General features: G+C 39.9%; 2 protein-coding genes and 1 pseudogene across 2 annotated transcripts; 1 reads left to right on the plus strand and 2 right to left on the minus strand.

Moving 5' to 3' along the window:
- Positions 1–2,330: 2,330 nt before the first annotated feature.
- Positions 2,331–9,204, plus strand: LOC145502389 (cyclic GMP-AMP synthase-like receptor 2). The gene is made up of 2 exons (XM_081481708.1): positions 2,331–2,462; positions 6,611–9,204. The coding sequence occupies exon 2, from the start codon at positions 6,682–6,684 to the stop codon at positions 8,164–8,166; it is 1,485 nt and encodes a 494-aa protein (XP_081337834.1). The 5' UTR covers positions 2,331–2,462; positions 6,611–6,681; the 3' UTR covers positions 8,167–9,204.
- Positions 8,735–10,480, minus strand: LOC145502456 (uncharacterized; annotated as a pseudogene).
- Positions 10,481–11,086: 606 nt separating this feature from the next.
- Positions 11,087–15,160, minus strand: LOC145502392 (uncharacterized). The gene is made up of 2 exons (XM_081481711.1): positions 13,625–15,160; positions 11,087–13,297 (listed from the first exon to the last, which is right to left on the minus strand). Exon 1 carries the CDS (start codon positions 15,093–15,095, stop codon positions 13,626–13,628), a length of 1,470 nt encoding a protein of 489 aa, XP_081337837.1. The 5' UTR covers positions 15,096–15,160; the 3' UTR covers positions 11,087–13,297; position 13,625.
- Between the last annotated feature and the right edge of the window lie 752 nt (positions 15,161–15,912).

The following is a 15,912-nucleotide window of genomic DNA, read 5'->3' on the forward strand; positions in this document are numbered from 1 at the left end:
CAATGATCCTGTAATTCTCCCTCTCGGCAACGGCCACCTTACCGTCGTTCACCAGAGCCAGGCCGTACGGAAATCAACACTCGTCCAGAGCGGTGCCGTATTTTCCATGCGCTCTCAGCGGCTCGCCAGCCATGGTGTACACTTTGACTTTGTGATTCTCGTAGTCTGAGCAGTTGAATATTTATAACATGGTAAGCCATTCTTTTTTATCATCAGTTTATCGCCAAGAGAGATTAATCGATCATTTTTCCTCAGCAAAAATGGAAAGTGTGACAATCATTTTGATTGAATATTCTGTTGACTAACCAGCCATGCTGTTAGGCATTAAAGAAATATTAAAGCAAATGAAAACAAATTTAAACATGGAAGTTTGATTAGCTTGCAAATAAAGAAACAAACAATCGTTACTTTTCGCATTGCATTTTTCAAACTGGACCGAATGTAAACTTCACTTAATTCGAGGGAAAAATTATACCCTGTGATTACCATGCAATCACCCCCAAGAGGCCCCGATGCTGACTCTTATAGAGCGGTTTTCAGTCGGGTGTCGAAAGCAATTAGACAATTACTTTGTTTTTGGTTTTAGTTTTGGTTTAACTACGGTTTGAGATTGGCTGCGTAGTCAAATTGGTTAGTAGTTGGTTTGCGTTTGGTTTTACGACACGCAATTGAAAACGGCTCTATTGATTATTGATATAAAATGTTAGGTTGAAGCCTGCGGGGGAGGGGGGAGGGAGGTACTCCCTTATATTTGCTATATCAGGAGCCACAATCGGGGACGGAGACCGTAGGCGCCCGCCATTTCTAGTATTAGGGCTGTCCCTATGATATTTTACCACAATTGCTACTAATCTCGCAATCTGATTGGTTATTAAATTTTCCGTTGTCGATAAGAGTCCAGACAACGGTGCTCGCGTCAATGTTCAAGGCAATGCTTTTTTCAGCTCGAGCTCTGAAACATTTTGACCACTGTGATGACGTACATCGAATTCATACAGTGTCTCTAGGTTTGGAAATAAGTTCAAGATCGATAAATCTTTGAGAACATGTTAAAAGCTTAACTGAAAATATGAGAATACAGCAGAAATGATTAGTAGTTACGATGACTGCATAATTAGCAGTTACGTTGAGTTGTCTGAACTCCTTGTCTATTTTATTTTCGCAGTGTAAAATTTCACTATGTTAAAGAAACACACAGTAGCCTTTTGGCGTTGGCGAAAATTGTTGCACCATCTGAGCACAAAAGATAACGAAAGAAAAGTGATAACAGGTTTTTGGGCCGCTTAAGTTATTATCCTTGTTACAACAATCCAGAGGGAAACACGCTTGCAGCGACGGAGTTTGCCAGGATCTTAATATTAAAAACGTTTGCGCAAATGTTTTCTTAAATGTGGATTTTCGGCACTTTTCTTAAATGTGGATTTTCGGGATCTGTTACAGCAAAAAAAAAAAAAAAAAAACCAACGGGAAGACAGAGAATACGCAGTTACTTGGGTCCAACAGTAGAGTTTAATCCAGTAACGTAAAATATAACCAATACGGGATAGTGGTATCCGGTGTCCCACCACCGGGGGCGTAACCGAAGAACAATGTATTTATGCTAGTAATCCTGAACCCCTATTGGGTGCCAATGAGCTCATTGTTGTTCTAGGCTATTCCATCATAGGCAGTCAGTTATTCTGCTCGGAAATATTAACTACTTACAACTTCAGGTAGTTCTCACTACAGATAGACAAGTGGTTACCATGGTTATTGTACTTTCACTTGACTGCTAACTGTTGGCTTTTTTATGGTTATGAATATCGGCAAGTTGTCCCCTCACAGAATCTTACATAAGCCTTGTTCAAAGGCAAAAGCTTACGCGTACAACCACAGGCCACCGGAGCGTAATATAAGAGTTTGTATGGATAAATGTGGATAAAATATAAGAGTTTGCGTGGAAATCAGGAGCTGACATTTTACGAGTTTAAACGAGATTTGAGCTAATTTTGAAAAATTTGTTCTACGGTGCTATAATAAGAGACCGTGGGGTAAACTTTTCAAAATACGCTCAAATCTCGTTTAAACTCTCCAGGATGAGAAAAAATGACACCATTGAATGTTCGAGTCTTTATTCGGTTAACTATTCATACATTGAACGAATTTAATGTCAACTCCTGATCTCCATACAAACTCTTCTATTTTAGCCACAGCTCTCCATACAAACTCTTATATTACGCTTGGGTGACCTGTGGTCTTATCTGAAGTAAAACCCCTCGGCGCTTTTCATTTTTTTCAAAAATTCCGCTTTTTTACTTATATGTTGCTATGGTTTCACGCGATGACATTGCGCAAACGTTTTTCAGCTCTGTTACCCATTTAACTGCATTTACATTTAAACCCCGACCTGCTTTGCTGAAAAGAAACTTTCACAGCTTGGAAATGGACGAAGAAGAAGCGAAAACAGAGTTTTGCTCGAATTGGTAAGTTTTTTACTTTATGTATTCATTAGTGATTGAAATCTTGGCCGACTCAAACGACATTTTGGCACTAACATTAAGGTTATCTGGAGTTTTCAAAGACATCCTTCACTGAATTCTTTGATTGAAAAACTGCAGTGTCATCTATTGTGGTTTTCACATTTGTTTTAAGCTAACGTAAATAGTTTCTTTCAAGTCTTCCCTTGGTGACCTGTGTGTTTACATTAATGAAACTCCATTTGGGCTTGACTGCAGAATACCCAGCCACTCGATCTAAATTCTTCGTAACCGGCTACGCGGTACGCAGAAACTTATTAATTCAAGTTGAAGTATGTAATTTATTCATGAATATAACTCGTTCTTTAATTCACGAGCCGAAACTCACTGTGTATCGCGTAACTGCGTAGCCAGCAACTAAGATAACTTCTTCTCTTGTATATGTTACTCACTACGTACCGGGTACAGTATGTTGTCCAGTTTCCGGCCACTATAGTTTGTAATAGTTATAACTTCATGAATATGCACGAAAAATTTCTCAGTTTTCTATCAAATAAAGTTCATTTACCTACCTTTAAAATGTTTAAAGGTTGGCTACCTTTCTTGAGTATTAAAAAAATTATGACATTTTTGGCAAAGCTAGTAAGTTGACCAGTTTCCGTCTAGCTATTCCAGTTTCCGGCCATAGAGATATAGACCATTTCCTTTGAGCCGCTCGACTTTAATCGACTAAAACCGACTTGTCAGTCCCTTCGCTCGCTAAAAATGGCTTAGTGATCGTACATAAGGTTTTCAAAGCAAAATAATTACTAAGGGGTGGATGGTATGTACCCTGCACCGGGCACTCGCGTTATTTCTGGCAACAAATACGGACGAGTTATAAACATATACTTGCTTTAGCTGTTTTTGTGCTTATTTTTTACGTGTCATTAATTCTTCGAGCTGTAGATTATAAACTTAAGATATTTCACTGCATAATTTTAAGTTTTGAGTAATGTGTCTCTTGGTGGCCGGAAACTGGCACACTAGCTCCAAACCTTCGTTAAGAGTTGGGCGGCTGAAAATTAGAAACAGCTCAATTCTAGCTTGTGATGACTGAACCCCTAACAACTTTCATCTTTAATCTAAATTCTGTCAAAAAATTATGAAGCTCCTTGATAAATTTCCTACGAAACGAGCTATTTGTATTTATACGGTAGCTTTGGTGTGCAGTGAACCTCGCAAAAATTAGTTGGTAAACGTTTACTCACCTGAACAAAATTCGTCCTTGCTCGGTCGTTTCTTGTCCAAAAAGCCCGTTAAAACGATCAATTTATAGCTTAAATGTTCGTTTTTCCGTCGGTACGCTTCGGTGGACGAGAAATTACAAATCTCAACGAAAATGATTTTTTGTAGGCCAGAAACTGGTAGCGGCCGGAAACCGGGCAACACACTGTACCGCGTAGCCAGCAACTAAGACAGGTTCCTCTCTTGTATATATTTCTCACTGCGTACCGGACCGTGTACGCGTAGCCACCATTTTTCAGTAAAGGGTTCGATGTGGCAGGGTATTCTTCAGTTAATGAAAATAACTAGCTTTACAAATACTGTAGTTGTAGTCAGGCATAGTAATAAAAACTTAAAAGTTGTTGTCACTGACTTAAAAATCTTAAAATAGACGTTTCGGCTAAAATACTATAACCTTCAGTGATGGAATGAATGTTAACGGCGTCTAAATTAACGACGACGCACAGATCCCAGACATTTACAAAATGCTAAATTAATCCCTAGCGAGTTCCTCACATTCTTATAAACATCTCATTTACATTTAGACGCCGTTAACATTCATTCCATCACTGAAGAAGGTTATAGTATTTTAGCCGAAACGTCTATTTTAAGATTTTTAAGTCAGTGACAACAACTTTTAAGTGTTTTTTAACTAGCTTTACAGTTTCTGAACAGTGGTCCGTTATGTTCGTCATGCAAGAATTTGAAGCGGAAATATTGGATTTAGCATTCAGTCGCGTCTGTTTTGGTCGAGTAAAAGATTGTTTTGGTTGAGCTCACGCTAACACCTGCACTCTTCTATGATTTTCGTTTTGGTTTTGTTACAAAAATCATGGTTTTGTTACGAAAAAGTGAAATCTAGCATATAAGGATTTATCGCCGACCAACAATAAATATCAGGCAATATTCAATGATCCATAAGGGACACATCTGTCTTGCTGCCGCGTGATAAATTATAGCTGTTGTTCTTTAACACTCAAGGAGTAAAACTCAATAAACACTGCATAATTTATAGGGAAGGGGAAATCTTTCCACCCTCTTTGGTGCTCTTTGTGGCTTTTAACATCACACCCGTTCAAGTCGACCCTGATCATAGATTAAATTATTCACTGCCTTTTATTGCGTTCGAGAGAACTCAGTTCTAATAGGGTAATGCGGAATAATTTAGGTTTTTGTGTATGTATCTTTGTGTGGACACCAATTTGCCCCCCTCCCCACAAAAAATTCTTCAGGGGCGAATGATGTCAACTCCATGTTTGTCCATGTGCCTTCTTTTGAGTGTTTTACACTATTGTAGACTTCCGAGTATCGAGGCAGCTTGTTGTGGATTGTAGCGGATAAGTTGTCTATTTAAAGTTCAAAGTTAGAGTTAATGGCATTAAAAAACCTTGCAGACATGTCTTCTCGAAATGTGTACGACTTTTAGTACGAAGAGAAAGCTGTAGTTTGGCTGCGTGTTGTGTACCCTCTTTTCTTTGACCAAAACCAACGCTGCTTTCTGCTGAATAAATCAAAGGAGGAAATGTGTAGTTTTACTTCGCTGGCCTAGATTTCTGTGCGCAAAATATGTAACATAAACCCAACAGAAGTGTTTACATTGGAAAAGAGTTCAACTCCCACAGAATTGCTTTGGTACAGTCCAAAATGTTCTCCGTTTCATTGTTTTGGAAGTGACGATGCTGTTTCCCCAAATCCAAGGCGATTCAAAGTCGTGTTTGTAAACAGAATAGTTGTCCTAGTCTTGGTAGTAAAGGCATGTTGTCTCGCATACTGACAGAACAGGCATCGTTTGTGTCGATTGATACGGTCAGTATAAAACATGGACTGCGGACTGGGTATAAAACACGGGCGTAGGGATAAAAGCGGACTAAGCATTACGGACTGGTTATAAAACATGGACTCAGGTATAAAACGCGGACTGCGAACCTAATGCGGCTCACCAACTGCAGTGCGTGTCATTTACTGACCAGTCGTAACCAATAGATTACATAATACATGTATAAACGAGAACAGACCCTCTCATATGCATGTGCTTTGCGATCAATTCATTTGTTTTTGCCCCTGCTGGAGGGAGGCCAATTTCACGCCTACCTAACAGTTTAGGCACAAAATGCTGTTCCTATAGTTTTTACTTTTTTAACATACCAAACCTACCAATACTCAAACGCACTATTTAGAGCGGTTTTCAATTGAGTGTCGTAAAACCAAAACCAAACCAATTACTTACCAATTAGGCTACTCAGCCAATCTCAAACGGTAGTAAAACCAAAACCAAAACCAAAGTAATTGTCTAATTACTTTCGACACTCAAATAAAAACCGCTGTAATCCACGATTACTACCTGTGTCGTATAACCAAAACCAAAGTAATTACTCTAGCCAATGACAAAAGACACAGACGAAACAATGAACCAATCAAAACTCGAAGTAATCACATGTAGCTGACGTAAAGCGCGGGAAAACGCGTGCGAGTGAGTCACGATTTGTTTTGGTTTTACTTCTGATTGGATGAAAAACTGGCGCGAGTTTTTTAAGCCAATAGTCTAGCGTAGTTCGTGTAAAACCAATTACTCTTCGACCCTCAATTGAAAACCGCTCTAATATAGTTGACAGAGTAACCAATCATGACTTTCTTCTTTATACATTACCACGATTGATTCACGAAGTTTAGTCTGTCACTAGATCGGATCTAGATGTCCCTATTGCTTTCAATTATGACCATAAATTCGCTATTAAATTTTTAAAGGTATTGATTTTTTTATTCTGATTTTATTAATTCTGGCAAATGTTGCTAAAGTCATCACAGTAAACCCTTGTATTGGCCTAAAGTCGTGTAATGAGTGACTAAAGATTCCAAATATTTAATATTGTTGTGATTTTTTTTTATAGATGTCAAATCATCTGATGAATACCACAGGAGATGAAGAAATTAGCTTGTCTAAAGAGTTAAAAGAATAATCATGGATAAGGAAACTGTCAATAAACATTATGAAGACCTGGTACCAATGTTACGAAACCCTGTTGCAGAGTATCACTTTAATAATATCTCCAGACAACTTGAGAATGATAGAAGCTGGTTACCAACTGGAAGTCTGCCTGAGGGTCTGTATGTTAGCACCAAACTACCTGATGTTGATACGATGTACTTTGGTTTGAGTGGTAAAGTAAAATTGACACAAGAAAATCTCGACCATCTTCCTGGAAAACAAGGATTCCTTTGGCTAATTGTCAACAATCCAAACGAAATACGTTTCTTGAAAGAACAATATGGAGTGGATGTAGTTTTTGAAGCAAGAAATAGCAAGGGGGAAGAGTATACTTATGTAAAACCTTCTAAGTTATGGAGGAGTGGAAAACTGCAAGCTTGTACAGATGCTATCAACACAAGGAGAGATGCTAATTGGAATGTTGAAACAAATATTGCAGGTCCTACATATCCCGTTGAAGCAAGTGTGGGACCAAACACTTCTATCAAATTAGCAGTGTCCAGAAAACTTGAAGTAGATTTGGTGTTTGCTTTGGAGGTAAGTGGATGGCCTCTTCCTGCAGAACCATGGAAAACGCGAAGACGACAATGGCCGAACAGAGAAGTGCTTGAAAGGATCGTACAGGAAGGACATCATGTTGTTCCAAAACCATCCCCTGGTGGGAACCCAGACACTGAGTGGAGAATATCATTCTCTAAAGCAGAGCTAACACTTTCCAAAAACATGACTCAGACACAGAAAAATAGTTACAAGTTCCTTAAAGTGATTGCAGCAGAAGAATTTTCCAACCCCAAAATCTTGTGCTCTTACCATCTTAAAACAACACTCCTATGGGCTCTGGAGAAGCTTCCTTCTGACTACTGGAGTGATTCCAAGATTGGAGAAAGGGTACTGGGTCTGCTAGATGATCTTCTGGGTTATCTAACATCAAGAAAGTTACCTAATTATTTCATTCCAGAGATGAATCTGTTAGAACGTTTGTCTGAAGGAGATTGTCAAAACGCTAGGGATCAGGTTGCTAGAGTTTGTCAAAATCCTATATCTTTCCCTGGAAGACCATGGGTGTTTCTCATGTATAAGGGTCTGGGGTTTAAATATCAGGATGATATTGCAGACTACTTCCTTGATCCAATTAATAAGTTAGAAGCTTGGAAAGTTTTCACTTACACAATTTGGATCAGTTACCTCATTAAAGTGAGAGCAGGGGAACAAATTGGGTTGGTACAAAAGAAATTGGAAGAAGAACCCACTTTAGCTAAGTTTGCAGAATGTCTTAAAAATTTTACTCCCAAAGATAAAGCTGGAAAAGTTAAACGTGTCAGGGAATATTTAGCTATGGAAAGGAACCAGGCCATTGAGCACTATAAACGTACAGTTGGATATGTCAATCAGCGGGATTTTGATCTAGTTATGGGATCCAACAAATTCTTAAAGGATCTTGAAATGGGTGGATTTTAATTCCTAGCAATGGTTGAAGGTTGAATACATCTTTGTATTTTTAGCACATTTTTTGCTTTTTATAGATCTTTGTTTTAGTTTGTTAGCTTCTTGTTATGTAAAGCGCTTTTGAATATTTTATAGTATTAGCACTATATAAATGTATAATTATTAGAAGGTGTTGGGAATCCTTTCCTTTAGTACTGCGTGTAGTATTTATGCACACGCTGCTACTAATTATGCACAAACCACTAGTACCAATCAGGCCAGTGTCAATGCCACGTCTGACCTATTTTAATGTATACACATATAACACTGCCTGATCATTATTGTATTTATAATTGTTATACTGCAATTGTAAATATTAGTTCGTTTGATATTAAACTCTGACTACAATATCATTTAATTAATTAAAAAAGGTATGATTAGGATTCAGTGAAATTAGGTCCAATTTTGAGTACTTTCTTTTACAAATTCAGCTTAATTTTACCGAAAATTAATCTGACTTTTTATGGATACATTTAGTTTCTTATACCATGGCCAGGTGATTAATGACTTTTTGATAGCCAAACGACCAACCAGAAGCCCAGAAATTTGAAAGTTTAGGTAGTGCATTTCCACATCACCCTGCAGAGGTTTGAGGAACTATTCAGACATCACCCTGCACCAGTCACATACATCCCTGCATGCAGTACAATCATCGGCTCAAAGTCAAATGGACATCTCATTTATGTACTAATCAGTGGTGTGGAAAGCATTGATATTGATACTCGTAATCAGACATGCTTATATAAGTTGGTAGAGCATTGTGCTGACATTTATATAAACAAGCTCATAGAGGATTTATCAAAATTCACAAAATTCTGGAAGTTTTTTGGCACATAGACCATTAAAAAGCAAATCTGATGAACATTTAACCCATGTGGGTCCAAACATCTAATGATTGTTGGACACCATGAAAAGTGACTTTGAATGCAACCAATATGTTTAATAATGCTGCTCTATATTATGTCATGCATTTTGTAAATGTCCATAAAAGGAAGGATTATGATCTATTTTATTAAAGTGCGTACTCAAAAGTTATAAAATAACATGTAATATTAAAGTCTATTTTCTTTTGTTTCACGCTGTAGTCACTTGGGATGTAGATCGCGACGTTTCGACTGCTTACTTCTAGTCTTCTTCAGGCGATGAGGTCGACTGATTACGCGGCATCATTTATATCATGAAGGTCGGCTGTGATTGGTGCATTTCGATCCTCGCATTGTTCCATTGTTCCGGCGCGTAGCTGTTCCCTCAACGGTACGCTGTTGTGCCGTTTTCCTGTTGTTGTGTTTTTTGATCGTGGGCATCCCTGCTTCAGGAATGTCAATTACGCTATCCCTGTTAATGTTATTAGGGTGAAGTCTTATGTGAATAGCTTCCTTGACCCTACGTGTGTACCACTGAGGATCTCGATCAATAAACTTGACCTCGTTCCAAATAGGATAGTGGCCGGTCTCGTGGGCGTGTTCAGAAACTGTTAGGGTCTGGGTACGGGCGTGTCGTATGTGTCCGTCGTCTCCTTTGATCCTCTCCAGCATAGGTCTCCCTGTTTCCCCGATGTAGACTTTGCCGCACTTCGTAAGGAATCCTGTAGTCTACGCCATCTTGTTTAGCTGGGTCGACGGTGTCCTTTGGTCACAGTAAGTTTGACAGAAGTGTCTTGTCAGACTTGAAGACGTTGCGAATGCCTTGTTATTCTAAACAGTAGCGGAGAGGCTCCGATACTCCTTGGACATAAGATAAAACGGCGGTGGATTTAAACTCTGCGACGGGCTCTCTTCCTGGGGCTGTTCTTGTCTTTGTGATCTTCTGCACAAAAGAGAAGGGGTATCTGTTAGAAACAAGTACAGATAAATGGTGTTTCTCCTCACCAGCGATTACTGGTGGTTTAGTCACGAGACGTTTAGCCCTACAGACACTTCACAATACCGCGTTTTACTGACCGGGTGTGATGTGAATCATACGCTAGGTACTGATCAGTATGTGTTGGCTTCCTGTAGACACTGGTGGTAAGGCGGCCATCTGTTTCTCTATAAACTGACGTGTCGAGAAAGGCGATCTTGTTGTCATTCTCGATCTCCATGGTGAAACGGATAAAGATGGTTGTTGACGATTTAGGTGTTGTAGGAAGAGGTCAACTCTATCCCGATCCAGGATGGTGAAGGTATCATCTACATAGCGCTTCCAGATCTTAGGCTTGCGAGGGGCGGACTCTATTGCTTGTTCTTCAAATGCCTTCATGTAGAAATTACAGTAAAACCTCTATTAAACGGACACCCTCGGAACCTTCCCAAGTGTTCGCTTAATAAAGGGTGCCCGCTTAATAAAGGTGTATAACAGTTGCGCAATGTTCGTCAGCTTTCATTACCAACTTTCATTTGTTTGTAATAATGCCCTTTCCATACAGCAACGATAATACAGGTACATACAATCGACTATTTCAAGTACGTAATCCAATGCCACATTGTCGATTCAGTCTGGTGTCCGCTTAATAGAGGTTTCTGAACTATTTTTTTTGCCAAATTTCTTGAAATTCTAACGACTGGATCGTCAGAAATCCGCAAGTTTCTGCAAAAGCAATCGGTCTCAAGTTTTCGAGCAACTGCGCATGCGCTGCATTTAACTGGGTTCTTTCGGTAACAAAGAGAAAGCTGAGAATTGCTGGTTTCTTTGCGTCGTTACCTTTTCTAACGTATCTTTGTAATAAAAGACTAAAGCCATCAATACACTGCGTTCAATAATAGAGAAGAAATGGCACAGATAGTGCGATGTTGAGTATATAAAATGATCGCTCTTTGCAATCCTTGAGCGCGCGCTCAATTGCATCAGCAAAAGCGCGCGCGAAAACTGTGTTCGGCCACCTTAATAGAGGATGTCCGCTTAATTGGGGGTCCGCTTAATAGAGGTTTCACTATAGCAATAACCGCGGATACTGGGCATCCCATATGGCTGCGCCGTCTCGTTCTTCGTAAATTGATCCATTGAACTGGAAGTACGTAGATCTTAACACGAAATTCAAGAGGTCCGCGATTTCAACTGGTGTTAGCGTCGTGCGGTCAGTCAGGTCTGCGTCACTCTCCAGTTTCCGTAGCGCGGCTTGAAAGGCTCCCTCGATAGGTACGTTGGTAAACAGCGACTCTACGTCGAAGGACACCATGATCTCGTGTTAATTCCTGGATCTTTTCACTGGCGATGGTGGATGCGAAATTCTTCTTGAAACGTCTCAGTCTGTAAGTCTTAATTTACTTTTATATGTGTACAAATTTTAATGAACGTAATAGGTGGCTACATTCGATTTTACAGCCGGTAGAATTCCGCCGTTCTATAGGAGAATCTTTGTTTACAATATTTGCCTCATTACCATAAGCGATACAGTTTCTGATGGAGCTACAAAGAGATTATTACTGAATATTGAAAGGGCACAGCACGATTAACTGTCCCAAGGAATTTGAGCGCGATGTATAGAATACTTTTTTGTGCGAGGAGGGTTTAAAAGCTCAAAATCTTACAAAGAATATATGAGCTCATTAGCGCTTTTACCACACAGAAATTTTGATGTTTTTGAAAGCCAATTTCTCTACGAATATTACACCCAAAGAGCCAAACATTTCACCACTTACTAAGTTTCACAAGCTCTTTAAGTTTTTCTAGTAAAATCGTGTCTAGCATGATGCCTTCTATACGCAAAGTCGTATGTTAATGAGAAAAAATGTAAGCAATGACGTCAGCAAAGATTCGCCCATTGAGAACACTGTGACTGATGTCAGTTGACATATCAGCAATCTAACCATCCCAAGTGCTCGGAAACTGCAAAGTCACTTTTTAGAGTGCTAAATAGCCGTTCACCAAGTCTGTATGGGCATGTGATATTTTGACTGATACCCCCTTCTGACATCCTAACCCCTCCTAAGTCCTCTGCCACCCCCCAGGTGATAAATAGTGACCGGTCCCTTATGGTACAGAAACCGGGATAACTGCTCCGGCCTGATGGGCCACTATAACGGGTGCAAGTTTGTACTGTGTTTTAGAACTGGATTGATCAAGATCGCTATTCAAGTTAATTGACAATCGCTGGTCTGGCGTAAATTCCAAAAATAAGCATGTTTCGGTTGATTTGAAATCAAGGATTAACGCCCAAAATCAGCTTCGAAATCCAGGAGAAATGATGTCTATCGAAATGACAACGTGAACAGTTTTAACAAGCATCATTTTATTATTATTTTTTTTGAAGTCTTATGACTTTTATTACAGTATATATCGAGAAAGCTTTGATTCCTACTCTTTATCCATTCTCGCCCCCCAGAGTTGCCAGTTCCTCTACGCCGACGCGGCTTTGGCACGAGCGAAAGGTCTGAAGACATGATGTGATTGGCTAAATTCCTGGACTATTTATCCATGGTTTCATTCCCAAAAATAATGCACTGATTGTGCTCTAACTGAAACCATGTTATTAGAGCACCGAGGACGCAAATTAAAAGAGGACTTCAATAGCAATTCTCCACATGAGCCAGTTTTTCCCGCCTGTTGATTTCTGATTGGTCTATTCAAATTTCAGGCACAACGGCCGTATTCTTGGAAGAATAGTCCGCACTGTCATTACCACTGTACCCCCTCCCCCCCCCCCCAAAAAGTGCCAAAAAGTAAATTTTGACAATCTGTATTTGCTGTCTAATCACTGCAGTGAAACGCGAACAAAATAATTTTGAACTTAAAACAAGCAAGAAAACACCACTCATACAAGAGGGGGCGTCTCCCTTATTGATCAGACATAAACAGCCCTAGCAAAGTTTATTACAGCAAACATAAACGGCCCTGTTATAATTATTAATTCAACAAATGTACTAAATAAAAACACGGGAATTTTACTTAAACAAGATTTTCTGAATGAAGTGATCAAAATCAGAGATGCCGTCGAGTGACAACTCCTAACGGACAAACTCCTTAAATGTCAACTTCTTAGCAAAATTACGTAGCCTGCATACCAATGAATCTACTTATCGCCACACAACTATCTTACAATAATAACGTGAAAAATTATATTCCATACACCTTGCAAATTTTTCTTCTTTCTTTAATTAGCTGCAGCGTTCATCCTTTGTGCCAGCATCTGCATCAAGAAAAAAAATTATTAAATCACTTCCGACTACAACACATACGATAATCAACTTCACTGCCAAGTTTTTGGGAACGAAATCTGGCCATGTTTGCTGTGCGTCTGTTCAGTAATTGATCACAGATGACGTCCAAAATGTGGTCAGATGATCTGAGATCTATTACTGAAAAGATGCACAGCGACATAGAGTCTACCTTTTTATATAATAAGGAAACCAAAAATGTTAATGTCGTCATCTATGTCGTCTGTTCTCCTGTAGATCAGAAGTCAGAACCAATCAAAATGCGAGAATAATTTGACTTATTATATAAACAGAATTACCTTATATCTTCACCACGGTGATCCTGTGATTCTCCCTCTCGGCAACGGCCACCTTACCGTCGTTCATCAGAGCCAGACCGTACGGAAACCAACACTCGTTCAGGGCGGTGCCGTATTTGCCATGCGCTCTCAGCGGCTCGCCAACCGTCGTGTACACTTTGACTTTGTGATTCTCGTAGTCGGAGCCGTACACCTCGCCTCTTGTAGCGTCAAACACCATATAGCGCAGGTGAGTGCCATTGGGACCAAACACGGACAGGAAATTTCCATCACTGTCAAACACTTGGATTCTTTTAAGTACTGAATCCGATACGTAGATTTTCCCGGTGACGTCACAAGCCACGTTGCTGATGGTCTGGAACTCGCCATCTCCTCGACCCAGCTTTCCGAACTTGCAGACGGTTTTACCCTCGGTGGAAAACACGTGGACACACATGGCAACGAAGTCTCCGGCGATGATCTTGCTGTCGGGATCGACAGCTAGGCTATTGAAACGAGTAGCCATGTCCGGTGCTTCGACCTCTGAGGTGATCTGCAAAAGCGTGTTACCTTCGTAGTCGAATTTCTGAATTCTGCTTTTACCGTCTTCGTCATCATCTGCGACGAGAATGTTGCCATCTTTGGTGAGGCAGAAATCCGTCATACCATTAACTTTTCCTTGCCCTCTTTTCAGCACGCATCTTAAGAATTTCCCTTTGGGGCTGAACAGCTGAATTCTCTGGATGGTCTCCACTCCACCCATTCCAATTGTGTGTTCTTCCAGCACGAGGAACTGGCCGTCTTTGTCGATGGCCACTTTCTCAGGGTAACTCATCTGACCATCAGCCATGCCATAATCACCGAAGCACCAAATCTCAGGGGGCTCATAATCGGCCTTGTCAGTCGGTAGGGCCTCGGAGGGGATCTCAAAATCCGGCCAATCACCGAGCTCTTGTCCCAGACTTAATACGTATTCCTTGGCTACATCGTTAATGATCTTCACTTGAGCTGAAATAGTGGGGTTGTCTTTTGCCTCAATCGCAGAATCCACACCGCCAACGCCACGCAGTTTTGTCAGCAAAAAGCGAAAGTATTTAGCTACCACTTGGGGTTCGTCGAAGTACAGGAACGAAGCCTCGAGCAGGGCAATCTTGCACCCAACCACTCTGTCTTCTGTCGAGTTGTCGCTGTCTTCTAAAGTAAACTTTCCTGTCTGCTGCTTCAACCAAAACTTGACTTTATTGAAAGTTTCTTCGTCAGGGTTGACATGTTTCAACGCGATGAGTCGATCACGTACGTTTAGAGCTGCCGAACCGAGGAAACTTCGAAACGCTCTTTCTTCGATGATGCGAATCTCGCGCAGAATTTGTTCCTTCAACCATCTGTAGGTAGCGTCATTGTCTTCAACGACTTCTCTGACCTTTTCCCACTGTTCGCTGACGAACAAATGGAAAGCGAGCTTAAACCAACCTTTTAACGATCTCTCAGGCATATTTCGCGATTGAATTAAATAGGATTTTTAGTGCAAAATAAAACCAAAACAGGGAAAAGCCTATTTATAAACAGCTGACGAAAGATCGAATACGTTTCGGTTTTCAGGTTTTTGTCTGACCGTTTTGAATATGTAATATAAAGTCAAACATTAAAGGCTGTTAGAAACAGCTGGTCAAACTGAATTGACAAATGAACAACCAGTTAAATTGAGTTGAATATTTATCACATGGTAAGCCATTCTTTTTTATCATCAGTTTATCGCAAGAGAGAATAATCGATCATTTTTCCTCATCAAAAATGGAGAGTGTGACAATCGTTTTGATTGAGTATTTTGTTTACTAATTAACCATGCTATTAGGCATTAAAGAAATATTTAAGCTAATAAAAAACAAATTTATACATGAAAGTTTGATTTAACTTGCAAATAAAGTAAAACAATCGTTACTGTTCGCATTGAATTTTTCAAACTGGAACGAATGTAAATTTTACTTACTTCGAGAGGCTTTGTAGGAAAAATTATACCCTGTGATTACTCCTAACAGGCACCAATGTTGACTCTGATATTGATTACTGATAGAATGTCAGGGTAAAGCCTGTGGGTGGGGGTACTCCCTTACATGGGCTATATAAGTGTATGCGGCCCCAAAGGGTAGAGTTTTTCAACCATTTTGGTCATAAATAGGGTATCGAGTTTGGCCATTTTGGTCATAAATAGGGTATGATTTTTACATGCTAGTCGTGAACTGGGTATGGTTTTTAGAAGAAGCTACTTCTTCATCATTATCGATAATACCATCAAAAAAGCCCTTCATAAA

The sequence above is a fragment of the Orbicella franksi genome, chromosome 11 (genome assembly GCF_964199315.1).
Source record: "Orbicella franksi chromosome 11, jaOrbFran1.1, whole genome shotgun sequence".
NCBI lineage: Eukaryota > Metazoa > Cnidaria > Anthozoa > Scleractinia > Merulinidae > Orbicella > Orbicella franksi.

Coding starts and splice junctions, on each gene's coding strand:
- LOC145502389 (XM_081481708.1), top strand. CDS start 6,682: ATGGATAAGGAAACTGTCAATAAACATTATGAAGACCTGGTACCAATG.
- LOC145502392 (XM_081481711.1), bottom strand. CDS start 15,095: ATGCCTGAGAGATCGTTAAAAGGTTGGTTTAAGCTCGCTTTCCATTTG.